Genomic DNA, 17,049 nt, shown 5'->3' with positions numbered 1-17,049 from the left:
AAGCCTTTCTAGAATGTGTGAGGGATCTCTCTTCTCTGAGTTATCGTACCAGTACCACCAGCAGAAAGGGGTCTAGGGTACTATACAAACCTTTTCGTGGTCACAAAGGAGGGCACGTTCCGCCCGATTCTAGACCTAAAATGTTTAAACAAATTTCTAGCTGTTCCATCGTTCAAAATGGAAACGATCAGATCGATTCTGCCCCTAGTTCAAGAGGGTCAGTTCATGACGACAATAGACTTGAAGAATACCTACCTTCATGTGCTGATCCACAGGGATCACTTCAGGTTCCTGAGATTTGCATTTCTGGACCAACATTTCCGGTTTGTGACCCTTCCCTTTGGTCTGGCGACGGCCCGAGAGTCTTTACGAAGGTTCTGGGGGCACTACTTGCAGTGGCCAGATCCAGAGGCATTGCTGGGGCGCCCTATCTAGACGACATCCTAGTCCAGGCGCCGTCGTTCAGTCTCGCAAAGGATCACTCCAGGGCACTTCTTTTGTTACTCCAATTTCATGGTTAGAAGATAAACTCGGGAAAGAGCTCCCTGACTTCCAGCAACAGGGTGGAGTTCCTGGGAACGATAATAGATTATATATCCATGAAGATATTTCTCACAGATCAGTGACGCAGGAAAATTGCGTCCACCTCTCTTGCCCTTTAGTTCTCCTCCAGTCCCTCTGTGACTCAGAGTATGGAGGTGATCGGGCTCATGGTATCCAGCATCAATGTCATTCCTTTCGCAAAGGTTCCATCTCAGACCTCTTCAGTTGTGTATGTTGAGACAGTGGAATGGCGATCATTCAGATCTATCCCAACAGATTTCACTGGACGTTCGGACGAGGGGTTCCCTTTCTTGCTGGATCTGTCTGCAACAACTGTGTCAGGGGACATTCTTCCTGAGACCGTTCTGGGAGATTGTGACCACTGACGCGACTCTGGCAAGATGGGGTGCTGTTTGGGGTGCCAGGATGGCACAGGGAAATTGGTCTTGAGAGGAGTCCCTCCTCCCGATCAATATTCTGGAACTTTGGGCGATCTACAATGCTCTGAAGGCGTGGCCTCTCCTGGGGTCGTTCAGCTTCATCAGGTTCCAGACAGACAACGTTACCTCTGTGGCCTACATCAACCATTTTAAGGGGGCGAGAAGCTCCCTAGCAATGAGGGAGGTTTCTCGGATATTGGAATGGGCAGAGTCCCACAGCTGCTTGCTCTCGACAATCCTCATTCCGGGTGTGGACAACTGGGAAGCGGATTTTCTAAGCAGGCAATCCTTCCATCCAGGGGAATGGTCCCTCAATCCTGAGGTGTTTGCGGAAATTTGTCTCAGGGGACGCCGGAGATAGATCTCATGGTGTCCAGACTCAATTGCAAGCTACCCAGATACGTGTCGCGATCCAGGGATCCCCAGGCAGAGCTGACAGATGCCTTAGCGTTTTTTTGGGGGTTTAACCTAGTTTACGTTTTTCCACCTTTGCCACTTCTACCTCGAGTAGTGGCCCGCATCAAGCAGGAGCAAGCTTGAGCTATTCTGATTGCTCTGTCGTAGCCGAGGACGTGGTTTGCGGATCTAATGGGGATGTCATTGTCTCCTCCATGGAGGTTACCCTGTCGCAGGGATCTGTTGGTACAGGGTCCCTTTCAACATCAAAATCTAGATTCTCTGAGGCTGACTGCGTGGAGATTGAACGCTTAGTCTTAGCTAAGAGAGGATTTTCTGAGAAAGTGATTGATACTCTCATTCAGGCCAGGAAGCCGGTCACTCGTCGCATCTATCATAAGGTGTGGAGGACTTGCTTGTCCTGGTGTGAGAAGTATGGATATCCTTGGCACAAGGTTTAGGTATCCAGGATTCTCTCCTTTCTCCAGGATGGATTGGAGAAGGGGCTTGCCGTCAGTTCCCTGAAGGGACAGATTTCGGCTTTATCATTTCTGTTGCACAAGATGCTTACTGAGCTTCCTGATATTCATTCTTTTGTTCAGGCTCTGTCTAGAATCAGGCCTGTTTTTAGACAGTCCGCTCCTCCCTGGAGCTTGAACTTGGTTTTGAAGGTGTTGCAGAGGCTTCCGTTTGAACCTATGCACTCTCTTGACAAGTTACTTTCTTGGAAGGTTCTGTTTTTGTTGGCTGTTGCATTGGCACGCAGAGTATCTGAGTTGGCGGCCTTGCAATATGAGCCTCCTTATCTGTTTTTTCACGCTAAGGCTGTTCTTCGCACTGGTTTGGGATTTCTTCCCAAGGTTGTGTCTACCAGTGACATCAATCAGGAAATGGTTGTTCCTTCTTTGTGTCCTAACCCTTCTTCTCCTAAGGAGAGGTTACTTCATAATTTGAGCTTTGAAGTTTTATCTTCAGGCTAAGAATGATTTCAGACAGTCTACATCTCTTTTGTGGTGTATTCAGGGAAGCGCAAGGGGCAGAAAGCCTCTTCAACTTCTTTGTCCTTTTGGTTGAGGAGCATGATTCGCTTGGCCTACGAGTCAGTGGGACATAAGCCTCCTCAGAGGATCACGGCTCATTCCACTAGACCTGTGGCAGCTTCTTGGGCCTTCAAGAATGATGCATCTATGGAGCAGATTTGTAAGGCAGCTACCTGGTCCTCCTTACACACCTTTACAAAATTTTACAAATTTTTGCTTCGGCGGAAGCAGTTTTTGGGAGAAAGGTTTTACAGGCTGTGGTGCCCTCAGATTAGATTTTTTTTCATTGTGTCCTCTAGATCTTGGGTATTTGTTCCCACAAGTAATGATTGAAGCCGTGGACTCTCCTCCCCTTTAGATGAAAAATATAAATTATGCTTACCTGATAATTTAATTTAGAGTCCACGGTTCCTGCCCGTTGCTCCAGTGGGCGGACCTAAAATTAATATTATTCTTCTGGCACCATTTATACCCTGATATTTCTCCTACTGTTCCTTGTTCCCTTGGCAGAATGTCTGGGGGATGAGGGAAGTGGGGGAGGTATTTAAAGGGTCAGTCTACCATAGAACTGTTATTGTTTTAAAAGATAGATAATCCCTTAATTACCCATTCCCCAGTTTTGCATAACCAACACAGTTATATTAATATACTTTTTACCTCTGTGATTATCTTGTATCTAAGAACCTTCTTCCAGCCCCCTGATCACATGACTGTGACTGTTTATTATCTATTGTCTTGCATTTAGTATTGTTTTGTGCTAAATCTTAAATAACCCCCTGTGCCTGAACACAGTGTTATCTATATGGCCCACGTGTACTTTGTCTCTTTGTGTTGAAAAGAGATTTAAAAAGCATGTGATAAGAGGCGGCACTCAAAGGCTTAGAAATTAGCATATGAGCCTACCTAGGTTTAGTTTAAACTAAGAATACCAAGAGAAAAAAGCAAATTTGATGATAAAAGTAAATTGGAAATTTGATTAAAATTAAAAGTCCTATCTGAATAATGAAAGTTTAATTTATACTAGACTGTCCCTTTAAGCCTAAGGCTGGGGTGTGTCTGCCTCCTCCTGGTGGCCAGGTTCTTAATTCACAAAAGTAATGAATGAAGCCGTGGACTCTCCTCCCCACTATGGAAATGAAATTATCAGGTAAGCATAATTTATATTTATCCATTTCCCTTCGGTCAAATGACTGGGGATTATGGGTAGGGGAGTGACACTTAACAGCTTTGCTGTGGTGCTCTTTGCCGCCTCCTGCTGGCCAGGAGTGATATTCCAACTACTAACTGAATGACATTGTGGACTCTCCATATCCGGTAAGAAAGAAATTTATCAGGTAAGCATACATTTTGTTATTTGACTCAAAAAATATTTATTACAATGTGCTCTTCCAAAAGGCGATAGCATTTTTTAGAATATAAAGGGACAGACAGCATGCAAATCAATTTATATTTACTTATGATTTTTGTATCCTTTGTTGAAGAGCATATCTGGATAAGCTCTGAAGTGTGCACTTTTTTGTTTTTTAATTAAACTTCAGTCTTTTTCTCTAGGGTATCTTAATTACCTGAAACATCACATTAATACGTGTTTTTATTATCACAGGTTCTTCAGAAGATCTTAAATTCTGCATAATCTATTTAGCAGAGGTAAGTTGCACTATAGAGAAGTTTTTGTTCTGTTGTAGATTTATGGGTTTTTTTGGGGGTGGGGTTTTCCCTTAAAGGGACAGTCAACACCAAATTGTTTAAAAAAAAAAAAAAAGATAACGCCTTTACTACCCATTTCCCAGCTTTGTACAACCATCATTACATTAATATACTTTATAACATTTAAACCTCTAAATGTCTGCCATTTTCTAAGCCACTACAGACAGTCTCTTATCACATGCTTTTTTATTAGCTTTTTCACAACAGGAGACTGCTAGTTCATGTGGGCCATATGGATAACATTGTGCTCACGCCCGTGGAGTTGTGCACAACACTTCACTAATTGGCTAAAATACAAATTGATAAGTAATAAATAAGTCATGTGATCAGGGGGCAGTCTGCAGAAGCTTAGATACAAGGTAATCACAGAGGTAAAAAGTATATTAATATAACTGAGATAAGGAGCAGTCTGCAGAGGCTTAGATACAGGGTAATCACAGAGGTAAAAAGTACATTAATATAACTGAGATAAGGAGCAGTCTGCAGAGGCTTAGATACAAGGTAATCACAGAGGTAAAAAGTACATTAATATAACTGAGATAAGGAGCAGTCTGCAGAGGCTTAGATACAAGGTAATCACAGAGGTAAAAAGTACATTAATATAACTGAGATAAGGAGCAGTCTGCAGAGGCTTAGATACAAGGTAATCACAGAGGTAAAAAGTATATTAATATAACTGAGATTAGGAGCAGTCTGCAGAGGCTTAGGTACAAGGTAATCACAGAGGTAAAAAGTATATTAATATAACTGAGATAAGGAGCAGTTTGCAGAGGCTTAGATACAAGGTAATCACAGAGGTAAAAAGTATATTAATATAACTGAGATAAGGAGCAGTCTGCAGAGGCTTAGATACAAGGTAATCACAGAGGTAAAAAGTATATTAATATAACTGAGATAAGGGGCAGTCTGCAGAGGCTTAGGTACAAGGTAATCACAGAGGTAAAAAGTATATTAATATAACTGAGATAAGGAGCAGTTTGCAGAGGCTTAGATACAAGGTAATCACAGAGGTAAAAAGTATATTAATATAACTGAGATAAGGAGCAGTCTGCAGAGGCTTAGATACAAGGTAATCACACAGAGGTAAAAAGTATATTAATATAACTGAGATAAGGAGCAGTCTGCAGAGGCTTAGGTACAAGGTAATCACAGAGGTAAAAAGTATATTAATATAACTGAGATAAGGAGCAGTTTGCAGAGGCTTAGATACAAGGTAATCACAGAGGTAAAAAGTATATTATTATAACTGTGTTGGTTATGTAAAACTGAGGACTGGGTAATAAAGGGATTATCTATCTTTTTAAACAATAACAATTTTGGAGTTGACTATCCCTTTAATTTAAATTTTTAGATTCTGTGACCAACAATTTGAGTTGCTGTATTTGTATACACAATTAGCTTTGTGGCAAACCTTAAATATGTTGATCACATCGCTTGTTTGTTTAACTCTAAGGCTGCTTTCTTAGTCATATTTTTGTGCCATATGCAATTCATTGGTTTTATATTTGTTTTGTAAGATACATACACAGCCACATACTGCCTTTTTAGCAGACACATGAGATGTTGTATTTGTGCTTTAGTAAGGGCTTCTAGATTGCAAGAGTTGGTTGTATTCAAAGCAGCTGCGGAACACCCCTTCAAATAGGCTGCACTATCTCTTGCACTTCACCTCTCTTGCTCCTCCTCCCTCTGATGATCATGAGCACAGCAGGGTCATTATTAGAATTGTGTATACTGTATGTATAGATAAAAGTTATCTGAAAAGTTTCAAACCAAACCTTTAGGGTGGGATGCTATGCCCCCTGCTGGTAGAAGGCAGCGAGTCCTGTTAGTTTGTGGAAGTATAGGGGAGAGTATGATTGCGAGGTACAGGATGTGTCAGATTATTGTACTGTTTGACCTTTTGTCTGAACAGCTACAAAACAATAACAGGCAATCATATAAGAAACAAAGCCTTTCTTTTCTGTCCTGTGTTGGAAATGCCCTTAAACCATTCATAAAATTCTTTGTTTTATTGAATCAGCTGCTGCCATCTTGTGGAACATTTGTGCATAAATACAGAATTGACCAAAATCACATTAGTACCGAGACTTTGTTATCCAGTAGGTAGTAGTAATGTTTTTTTTGTCGTCTAGTTATGCACAAACATGCACTTCGTTATTTTCAGTAAAGTAAAAAATGAATCTTTAACATAACATTTTAGTTTCCCATATAAAATAGAAGTATAAACATGTTCTATAGATAGCCGGCCCCACCACAAGAGAAACCTGTGTTTGCCCAAAATGAGCTTTTAACTGCAGTTAATTAGTCCAGCTGTAAAACAGCCGTCAATTTCGCTTTAACTAACCCCATATGTATGCTCTGGTATTTGGTGGCCATAAGGTTTATCTTTCTTTGCGCACTAGGTTACAGATCCATAATGGCCACATAAACGTTAGACTTGTCCCCAAGTGCCATATTCTGCATATATAAAAAAGATAGACACTATCAGCCAGAAAACAAAATAATTATTTAATAGATTGTTCCATGTCTAGTCACCCCCCCCCCCCCTTTTTAAGCCCAAAATGAAAGGTACAGTATTAACCCCTTACGGACACAGCTTCAGTTTGATCAATTGTTTCAGGACAGAATAATTCCGTCATTGGTTCTTAAGGGGTTATCCTTTGCTTGTTTCCTGGTTGAGCATTGATCGATCTCTCTCTCTCTCTCTCACAACCTTTCGCGCCCACACTCTCTTGCTCACATTCTCACTTTATTTTTATTATCATTTGTAAAGTGCCAACAGATTCTGCAGCGCTTACACTCACACTCACTCTCTCTCTCACACACACTCACTCACACACTCTCTCTCACACTCTCGCTCTCACGCTCGCTCTCTCTCACACTTTCTCTCACGCTCGCTCTCTCTCACACTTTCGTTCACGCTCGCTCACTCTCTCACTCGCTCTCTCTCTCTCTCTCTCTCTCTCTCTCGCACTCTCTCTCTCACTCTCTCGCACTCTCTCTCTCACTCTCTCGCACTCTCTCTCTCACTCTCTCGCACTCTCTCTCTCGCACTTTCTCTCGCGCGCGCTCTCTCTCTCGCGCTCTCACTATCTTTCTCTCGCGCTCTCACACTCTCTAACAATCTCTCGCACTCTCGCTCTCTCTTTCGCTCTCTCTCGGGCTCTCTCACACTCTCTAACGCTCGCTCTCTCTTGCTCTTTCTCTCTCGTAGTCAGTCTACATAACAGCTAATAAACTCTACTCCACATTTTTATAGCCTCAAAATGCCAAAACACTAAACCTTAAAGGGACATAAACCCCAACATTTTTCTTTCATGATTCAAATAGAGCCTACAGTTTTAACCACATTTCCATTCAACTTCTGTTATCAAATTTGCTGCATTCTCTTAGTATCCTTTGTTGAATGTGCAGCCATACAATACTGGGAGCTAGCTGGGTATATCTGAGCCAATGACAATGCTCTAATGTGCTTGGATATCATTGTTTTCCACTGCATTTAAATTTGTTGGCCCCAGATCTGCAATGAACTGCTGGGGGGCCAGCTGTACACATCAGGTGAGGCATATGTGCTGCCACCAATCAGCAGCTAGTGCTCACTAGTACATTGCTTCTCCTGAGCCCACTTAGGTATGCTTTTCAACAAAGCATACCAAGAGAACAAAGCAAATTAGAAAACAGAAATAAATTGGAGAGTTGTTTAAAATCACATGCTCTATCCGAATCATAAAAACTTAAGGTTTTTTTTTTTTTTTTTTTTTTTTTTTTTTTTTAAATTCCAGATCCCCAAGACTTACACTGTCGGAAAGGTTAGGCGATTACCTTTACAACACTGGGTCTTGGGGGTCTGTAGCTGCTTAGATGCCTGAGATAAAGGCTTCTAAGCAGCATGCCCCCTGCTCCTATAATTAACATTAAGTATAAATAAAGTTGTGCAGTGACATCATCACATTATTGCGTATGACGTCACCGCACATAACGTGAAGCCCCTGCGATGCCTGTCACTATGCAGCACTGATCGCCGGGGTAGGAGCGGGTGGGAGCCCCCAGATTTCCCTCAAGGTGGGAGAGTGCTAGCGACGGCTCTGAGCCATCATTAGCACCAGAGTGAGAAACTCTGTGACAGCTCAGAGCCACCATTGGCACTCAAGGGGTTAAACAACTTTCAAATGTATTTCTATTATCAAATTTGTTTCATTCTCTTGTTATTCATTGGTGAAGGAACAGCATTACACTACTTGCAGCTAGCTGAACATATCTAGTTAGCCAATCACAAGAAACAAATGTGTGCAGGCACCAATCAGCAGCAGCTCCCACTGGTGTATGATGTGTGTGTATTCTTTTTCAACAAGGTATACTAAGAGAACAAAAAACATTTGAAAATAGAAGAGAATTAAAAAGTGTCTTAAAATGACATGCTCTATATAAATCAGGCGAGTTTAATTTTGACTTTACTATTCCTTTAAATAAAGGGACAGTCTAGGCAAAATGAAACTTTCTTATCTCAGTGCATTTTATTAGCTTTCATAGCTGGACAGTGCTAGTTCATGGTTGCCATATAGATAACATTGTGCTCATACCCGTGGCGTTATTTATGAATCAACATCTTTTTAAACAATAAAATTGTGGAGTAGACTGTCCCTTTAATTTTTACTTTACCTTCCCCTTTTAAAGGTTATTCTTTGTCAATACTGAATGCTAGTAAATAAGTGACTTTATCTCCATTACATATTTCTATAATCTGTTCATATATAGAAGCATTTTTAAACAGCTTTTACTTACGTTTTTTTAAATATTAGAAGCATTTTTTATTTGTTTTAAACAAACAGTGTACATATAAATGACATTTCTCGTGATTGACACAAAGGACTTAAAACTTTACAGGCGGATAATGTTATTGATGGATTATAAAGGGTTACAAATTCATTTTAATATGTAAGCTTTTACTTTGTCAGTCTCTAAAATAATTTATTGCTAATTAATATTTAAAAATGTACAAGTTTTATAATTAGATCAGTTGCACGTCCCGTAACATTTGTTTTATAAGGAAGGACGGATCAGTGCCTTTTCCATTAATAATCTGCTCAATTCTGCATTTTTATCTATTTTTTAGCATATTGTGCCACAGGAATCTCAAATCTTGGAAATGAAATTCCTTTATCTGGGTTTCCTGCTGATAGCCTCTCCTATAGTTTGTACCCTTATGAAGGTCCTACTCTCTGGATTGCAAAGTAATATTCTTCTACTTTCCTGAGTCTAAAGTCCTGTGATTAGAAAAGAAGAAGCAGATCTATTAAATATTTGTAGGTTTCTGGTAGATCTTTCAGACTATCCATTCCCTGTTTATGTGGCTTATGCTGTTAGGATGGAGTCTGGCTTTGGTTTAGCAGGAGAATTCTCTTCTGATTAGCTTAGTTATGGCTGCCTTATGAGCAGTCAAACTACTTTTAAAGTTAAGAATGGATTTTTCCTTTGTTTTGTATGAAGTAAAGAAGAGTTATTGGGGCATATTTATCATCTCCTTGTAGAGCTTGAGGCCCCTTGTTTCCAGTGAGCCTTCAGGCTTGCCGGAAACAGAACTTATCAAGAAGTTATGAAGCAGCGGTCTAATGATCGCTGCTCCATAACTTGTCTGCCCGCTCTGAGGCTGCGGACAGAAATCAACCCAATCGAATTTGATCGGGTTCATTGACACCCTCTGCTAGCGGCCAATTGGCCGCGAATCTGCAGGGGCGGCATTGCACCAGTAGTTCACAAGAACTGCTTGTGCAATGATAAATGCCAACAGCGTATGCTGTCTACATTTATCGATGGGCAGCGGACATGATACGCTATTTGGTATCATGTCTGCTCACACATTGTTAAATATGCCCCATTGGGATCGGTTTAGCTTACCTCTGATAATAGCTGTTAGGAGCTGCATTTCTCATGTATCTTGTAACATTAAAGGGACATTAAACACTAAATAAATGCTAGATAGAATGATGCATTCAAAGAAGATTAGTCTGAAAATAACATCTAGATGTATTTTTTATAGTTTCATTAGTTGTTTAAATACTAACAAAATAAGTAAAGTTTTGGTGTCTATAAAACAATGGAAGCTGCCACGTTGTAACTTAGATTACCTTCTCTCCTTTGGCCAATTAGAGACAGTTATAAATAAGTCACTAGAGTGTGCAGCCAATCGCTGTGTGGAATATAACAGTGTTCTGCACTTTCACTTCTAACAGGAACTGAAAAGCTCACAATTTCAGAATTGAATTACAAGAAAAGAGACAAAATAAATATTGAAAGTATGTTGTAGAGTTTGTCTTATATATTAATTTTATATTACCATCCTAAAGTGTTAATGTCCTTTTAAGAACTGCCTTACTGATGGCATACATGTGGCTGAACAACTGATTTAATTTGACTTATCTATTTTTAACCATATTACTTAGGCTGTCTTATTTCTTTCTCTTTCTTTCTCTCTCTTTCGTTCTCTCTCTTTCTTTCTTTCTCTCTCTCCTCTCTCTCTCTCTCTCTCTCTCTCTCTCGCACTCTCTCTCTTTCTTACTCTCCCTCTCTCTCACTCTCTCTTACTCTTTCTTTCTCACTCTCTCTCTTTCTCATTTTCTCTCTGTCTCTCTCGACAAGACCCCTTTTTCATTGTTAAACCGCCCAATTAAATGTGACCACTAGGTGTCACTCCAGTAAAATACATTTTCTACTATTCGCAGGGGTTTAAAAATGGTTTTATATTAGCCATACAAGTTGAAAGATGAATTGATCATACCATCTATTTCCATGGCACACAGAGACACATAGTCTAGGGTTTAACCTCACATAAAACTTACTGCTGAATTATTACAGTATGCACAGCCCTGAAAGTATTAGTGATAAGATTGTGTGCTTAATATACAAAGAACATCGATTTATAGATTAGACCACATGTCCTTCTTTCACAGGTTCTCAAGCATGCATTGCAAACAAAATACATTATTTTCTTCATAAAGGAAAGAGCCCACAGCTGCATTCATTACTTTTGGGAATTCAGAACCTGTCCACCAGGAGGAGGCAAAGACACCCCAGCCAAATGCTTAAATACCCCTCCCACTTCCCCCATCCCCCAGTCATTCTTTGCCTTTTGTCCCAGGAGGTTGGCAGAGAAGTGTCAGAAGTTTAGATAGTCTCTTATGGAGGGTAGTACTCTTCGGAATGGAACTGGAGTTTTAAGTAGTCCTGTCAGCCTCTCGGTGAGAGCCTGGATGAAAAAGTCCGGAGATGCAGGATGAGTTTTTCTGCAAAACCATCCCGACTCATGTTAACAGCTCCACCAGAAATCAGGGTTGACGAGTTTCACTGCCAGCTTTATTCTCTCAAGTCCAGGTCAGGATGCTACTATCTGTCACACTTGAAGGGCCGTGTTCCTGTTCCACGGTGTAGATTCCTGTAAGATTGTTTAATTTTTCTTTCTTCATACTGTAATTCAACTGTTTATCCGAGAGGGGCTACAACCTTTCGGGGCTAACTTTAACACAGAGTCTCAGTGAGGCGCCTTTGTGTCTTGGAATCAAGGGTTAATATCTCCTGAGGGGGGTTATTGAACAGGGGGTCTTTAATCATGTTTGTGATTCTGTCTGCTAATGTGTAGTGGCTCTTAGGTTCAGGGCTTTTTGGAGCATAACGGCCTATGGCAAGTGACTCGGCCTTTACGGTCTGGTGCGCTTTTTTCATGGACCGCCTAGTACACCTTGTGACTGGGCGTGGTTACATTTTTGCTCTCCATTTCCGCATTCCTGACTGTGTGGCAATGGAAAAATTTCTGGTTCACTGGTGTCTGGGTCCTAGGAGGTGGTGAGTGCCCCAGCCATTGGGGGTGTAAGGTGCCATTGATATTTTTCTTATTGGTCTATTTTTTTTTCAGTATCCCAGTTATGGAGGATCCTGATTTTTTGGAGACGGATGTCTCTGATTCAGATTCTACTTCTTGCGAAGAATATGAATTTGCCCGGTTGCTACATGCCCATCAGTTATGTTCCGAATGCCATTTTAGAGTGCTCGGGATCAGGGATTCAGGGGTCCACTGAGCCATCCACCTCTGAGGATTCTGTTTCTCGAGAGGCGCGTTCCCTACAACCTTTCCTTAGCATGCATTTGACCCAAATGCTGCTTATCCTTCTCTGGAAGGTGGCTTGTTTCCTCCAGAGGTTACAGCACGGTTCCGCATGGCCATATCCTTGTCGCTGGCGCATTTACAGCTCCCAGGAGTGTGTTTACAATATTGTCCGTGTTCTGTTAACCAGGGCTCGTCAGGCGTGGGATCGCTTGGTCCAGTTCAGCCTTCTGGAGGAGCGACTGCCCCTGAGGCTTCAGGTGGGCAACCTTCGGGGCCAGGGTCCTTATTGCCCCGGCTGAGGTAAATTTTCCCTTTCGTTATAGACTGGCGCGCTTTTGTGTTCTACTGAGGCACGTTTTGGCGCTGTTGGAGGATCCCACTCTTAACGGGTTGGTGGATTCTCAGTCTTCCTCTTCAAATGGCATGCACAATTAGACATAAGGGGATGAAGTAATCTTCTTATGGTCTTCTTTTATTTGAGTATCCTTTTCCAGTTCTGAGCTTGGACGTATCGAATCCCTGTTAGGCTGGTCCTGCGGGGGTGTCCGTTCTTCCTGGGCGATAACCTGCGGGTTGCCCTATCTTTTACGTTAATCCGGTTAAGATGGATTTTATTTAATTTTAAAGCTCATGTTTGTTATTATATTTCATTTGGAAATTTCTTCTCTGGAATGGATACTCGCGATTTGTGGTCGCTCTGTTATCTCTATGGAGGTTTTCTTCAAGAGTGAGGACATGTTTTCGTCCTAGGTTTGTCTGTTTGTTTATCTCTCCCTTCTAGGGGGTGACTTGTCTGGCCTTTGACAGTCCTGGGTGTCCTTTGCTTTAGGCTGGTACAGATCCTTCTGTCTTGAGGTCTATATCAAACACGTGGCGCCCATTGTGCCTGGCTGGTCCGGCTGTGGCACAGAGTGGTTCTCACCACTAATGGGTTGTTTTCCTTGTTCTCCATTTCAAGTTACAGCTAGCATCTAAGAGTCGGTACCCCAGACTTGGTATACCCGCTAAAGTCAGCTTCCTCCCACCAAACGCCAACCCATGAACCTCCATTGGATACCAGCCGCTATTAGAATAGCGACCGCTGCAAGATGTTATAGCTACCCCCAAGAACTGAAGAGACTGAATGCTTGATGATCAAAATAGAAACTGCTTTATTGCACAGAAAACACAGCTTTTATACATTTCAAAAAAAGGGGGTTAGTCGCCACATAATCAATAGAAACAAATATTATACCATGAGACAAACATCAGACAATGGTAAGTTAAACAAGATTCTAATCACATCCTGACTTACAAAAGGACAATAGATGACTCACACAATAACAGAAAGACACTTTACACCTAGACTAGATATGCAGACACATAACAGCAGGAGGTCCCAGCATTAGAGCAGGAGGTTGCAATCCTCTCAAACATTCTGAGTCTTGGGTACTTCTGTAAGGTTCAGCCTCAGCTCTCGGTGTTCCAGTATGTCCTCCTGACGCCACTCTGCCATACTCCTGCAGTGGGGGCCCTGTGTGAGACTTTCAAATAGCAATCCAGGGTCGCCATAGTCATAGCCCTCTGTAGGATCATCCGTCTCCATCTCCGGACACACCTGGGCCACATACCACTGCAGTGCCCGGTACCCTTCGTCCACCTCCATCCCTGTCTGGACCAATCCGTCCAATTCGGCTATCCATTCCTCCCGAGTTTGCTTTCCCAGGAACGGCATTCGTAAATCCATTTGGAGCCAGTATTGCTGCTCTGGAGTAGGAAGTGACTTCCCCTGGTTGTCCTGTTCCTACCAGATTTTCAGTCAAACCATATCCTTCCAGGCTAGTTTGCCCCTCTGCCAAGACAGGGCCATCAAACTGGGCCAGAGCTACCTGCAATCTCCACTGGAATTCAGCCTCCTTTTCCATTGAGGTCCCACTGGTGGTTTGGAACTGCTCCGTAAGGAAGAAGCAGATTCCACGTCTGCCAGTCAATTGTAGTGGCTCTCGGTACCCCAGACTGGGTATACCCGCTAAAGTAAGCTTCCTCCCACCAAACGCCAACCCATGAACCTCCACTGGATACTAGCCGCTATTAGAATAACGGCCACTGCAAGTTGTTATAGCTACCCCCAAGAACATTAGAGACTAAATGCTTGAGGATCAAAATAGGAACTGCTTTATTGCACAGAAAACAAAGCTTTTATACATTTCCAACAAAGGGGGTTAGTCACCACATAATCAATAGAAACAAATATTATACAATGAGACAAGCATCAGACAATGGTTAGTTAAACAAGATTCTAATCACATCCTGACTTACAAAAGGACAATAGATGACTCGCACAATAAGACACTTTACACCTAGACTAGATATGCAGACACATAAGTGCAGGAGGTCCCAGCATTAGAGCAGGAGGTTGCAATCAGCTCAAACATTCTGAGTCTGGGAGGGGGGCAGGCAATGCTGGATTGGGCTGTCATCTTATACTACAACAAACACAGGAACCAAAACTCTATTTCAGGGCCCTCCAGTTGTCAGAGTCTCTGGGAATTCATGGAAATGGGGTAAACCTGAATCCAGGGTAAAAGTACTCCAAATGTACACTGGACATCCGCCTCCCAAATCATAGAATCCCCTCAAGTTCCAGGGTCTATAGTCGGTGGGGAGGAGGCTGGCCTGCAGTCCTCTCACAGTACAAAAGTAACGGAAGCATCTGTTAGACACGATGGTCCTTGGTTTGCTTTAGGGCATGGGGGAATGTATTCAGTCCTCATTGGCCTTTTTAATTTTAGTCAGCCGGGGCTCCGTTGAAATCTGCTGCGACATTCCAGTTGGTTCCCGATCTCTGTGGGAACTAGAGTACCCTCCTCCCCGTAGAGGGTTTGCGGTTCGGAGGATATTAGGTCCTTCATTCTGCCAGTTCCTGGTGGACTTGCCTTCCGAGACTTCCTTAGGTTTGTCCTTTTAGGATTTGTTCCCTGTTTATGTTTCTCTTCCTTTGAGTCGAGGCTGTCTGGACTATGTCCTGCTTTTCTTGACGATTTTTGGCCGTTTAAGTTAGGAAGTTGAGCCTTGTGGCTCTTGCCACTTCCGGGAGTTAGTCGTTTACACATTGGGGACGATAGACTGTGTTGTCTCCTTCTATCCACTTTTAGCTTTCGCTTTGGTTCTTTCACCAGGGCTTGGGATGCTTTGAATTCCTCTCTCTTGGTTGTGGCCGATAATCTGAGAGGATTGTGTAGACTTGTCTGTTTCTGAATTTTTTTTTTTTTTTTTTGAGTGACTTTGTTCTCCTAAATATTTCCTTAGTCTTCGACTTTGGGAGTGTTGTCCATTATGCCTGGGGCTCTAGAGTGGCTGTGTGACTTTGTCATTGCCTTGCTCCCTTTTGGTAGGGAGTTTGTCTCCTACTAGGGGTGTTCTCTTCCCTTTTGGGCTTGGAATTTTACGAGTGAGTCCTGTGATGTCTGCTCTGCTTCAGACGGGGGGTGTTTTGTGCTCCCCTGGGGGTACAGTTATTTTAGAACGGCCTTGGGTCCCTTGTCCAGGTTCTTGTCCTGATCCTTTTTTGGATGTCTGGAAACTTATGTTCCGGTGGACTGTTCAGGACAGGGTTCTTGTCTCGGATTCTTCTTAGAAGGTCTGGAGATTTTATGATCCTGTTGGAATGGTTCGGGACGACCCAGTGTTTTCAGTGGGGGACTGTTTGCCCTTACGGGCAGAATGTGCTTCCCTTTTTTGTGAGGGAGCTTTTCTCTGTTGCAATCAACAGTTGTGTCTGGATGATTCATCATTCGGTCCTGGACTTTGATTCAGGCTACGGCTTCCTCATGTCATTGTGGGCATGGGCGCTGTTTTTGACCGTTCCCACACTTTGGGGGGGGTTGGACTACCACAGTACCAGCTGTGGTGCTCGGAGGTGGGGGGTTTTCCTCTCTCTGGAGGGTTGTTTTCCTGCCCTGCGTGCAGTGGGTCGGAGCAAGTAACTTTTATTGCTGTTATGCATGGGGGCAGCTTACTGCGGCTCTGTGGCTTGTTCTGTTCCGACTGTTGGAGGTTTGTCTCCCTGTTGTCAATGACAGCGGTATTGTGCCAGGACTTCCTAAAGGGGTCTATTTGCACTTTTTCTATACCAAGTCTTAGGGGGTTCTCCGTTGGAGTGCCCTTAATTCTGGTTGGGTTGGCACCCGAGCTCTGTTGGAGGGGTTGAGCTCCTCTCCATTTTCCATTTCCCAGGGGGCTGGGATCTCCTTGTTCCCCTTGTCTATCAGACATGCCTATAGCTGGGCTGGTCTGGTGCTTGGAGCAGGATCTGAGATCTGTTTGCTCTGCTAATTTAGTACTCGGGTTATGCAAGTTTTTGGTGAGCCTTCCTTAGGGGGCTCTGTTTATCTTCCACGTTCATATCTTGTGGGAAGGTTTGGCTGCATCTTGGGAGTCGTCTTAAGATGAGGGTAGAGTGCAGTGTTTAACCTCTTCAGGTGTTGACGTCAGATGTTCGCCTATATGAGCTTGGAGCGCGAGGCTTAGGGTTTCAGAATATTTAGATATTCTGAGCTGCTTTTCAGCGGTTTTTGGAGACCTTTGTCTTCAGGTGTCTCTAGGGTGTGTATACACTCTACTTAGGGAATATTCTCTTCTCTGTTCAGACTCCAAGATTCTTGAACCCTTGGATGCTGTGCAGACTGATGGTTGGGTTCTTGTTAGCTTGGCCCTGGTTTTCGGTGTTTTAACTTTGTTTCCTTGGGGCTCATTTGGGCCCTACTTTGTGATTCTCTGGAGTCCTTTATGGATGTCTTTTCCGTATCCTTTTTGGCAGAATCAGTGTTGTAGCCCTTTCTCT

General features: G+C 42.8%; 1 protein-coding gene across 2 annotated transcripts in view; it reads left to right on the top strand.

Moving 5' to 3' along the window:
• The window catches only part of RGS3 (regulator of G protein signaling 3), a 1,044,909-nt gene that overhangs the window by 743,794 nt on the left and 284,066 nt on the right, over positions 1-17,049 (top strand). For both annotated transcript variants that reach the window (XM_053695840.1, XM_053695841.1), the window contains one exon: positions 4,023-4,066. In XM_053695840.1, coding sequence (XP_053551815.1) covers positions 4,023-4,066 — 44 coding nt within the window. The remainder of the gene's footprint in view (positions 1-4,022; positions 4,067-17,049) is intronic.

Source organism: Bombina bombina, chromosome 12 (assembly GCF_027579735.1).
Source record: "Bombina bombina isolate aBomBom1 chromosome 12, aBomBom1.pri, whole genome shotgun sequence".
In the NCBI taxonomy this organism is placed as follows: Eukaryota; Metazoa; Chordata; class Amphibia; order Anura; family Bombinatoridae; genus Bombina; species Bombina bombina.
The sequence above is the reverse complement of the archived record's forward strand: the minus strand, read 5'-3'. Positions and strand labels throughout refer to the sequence as shown.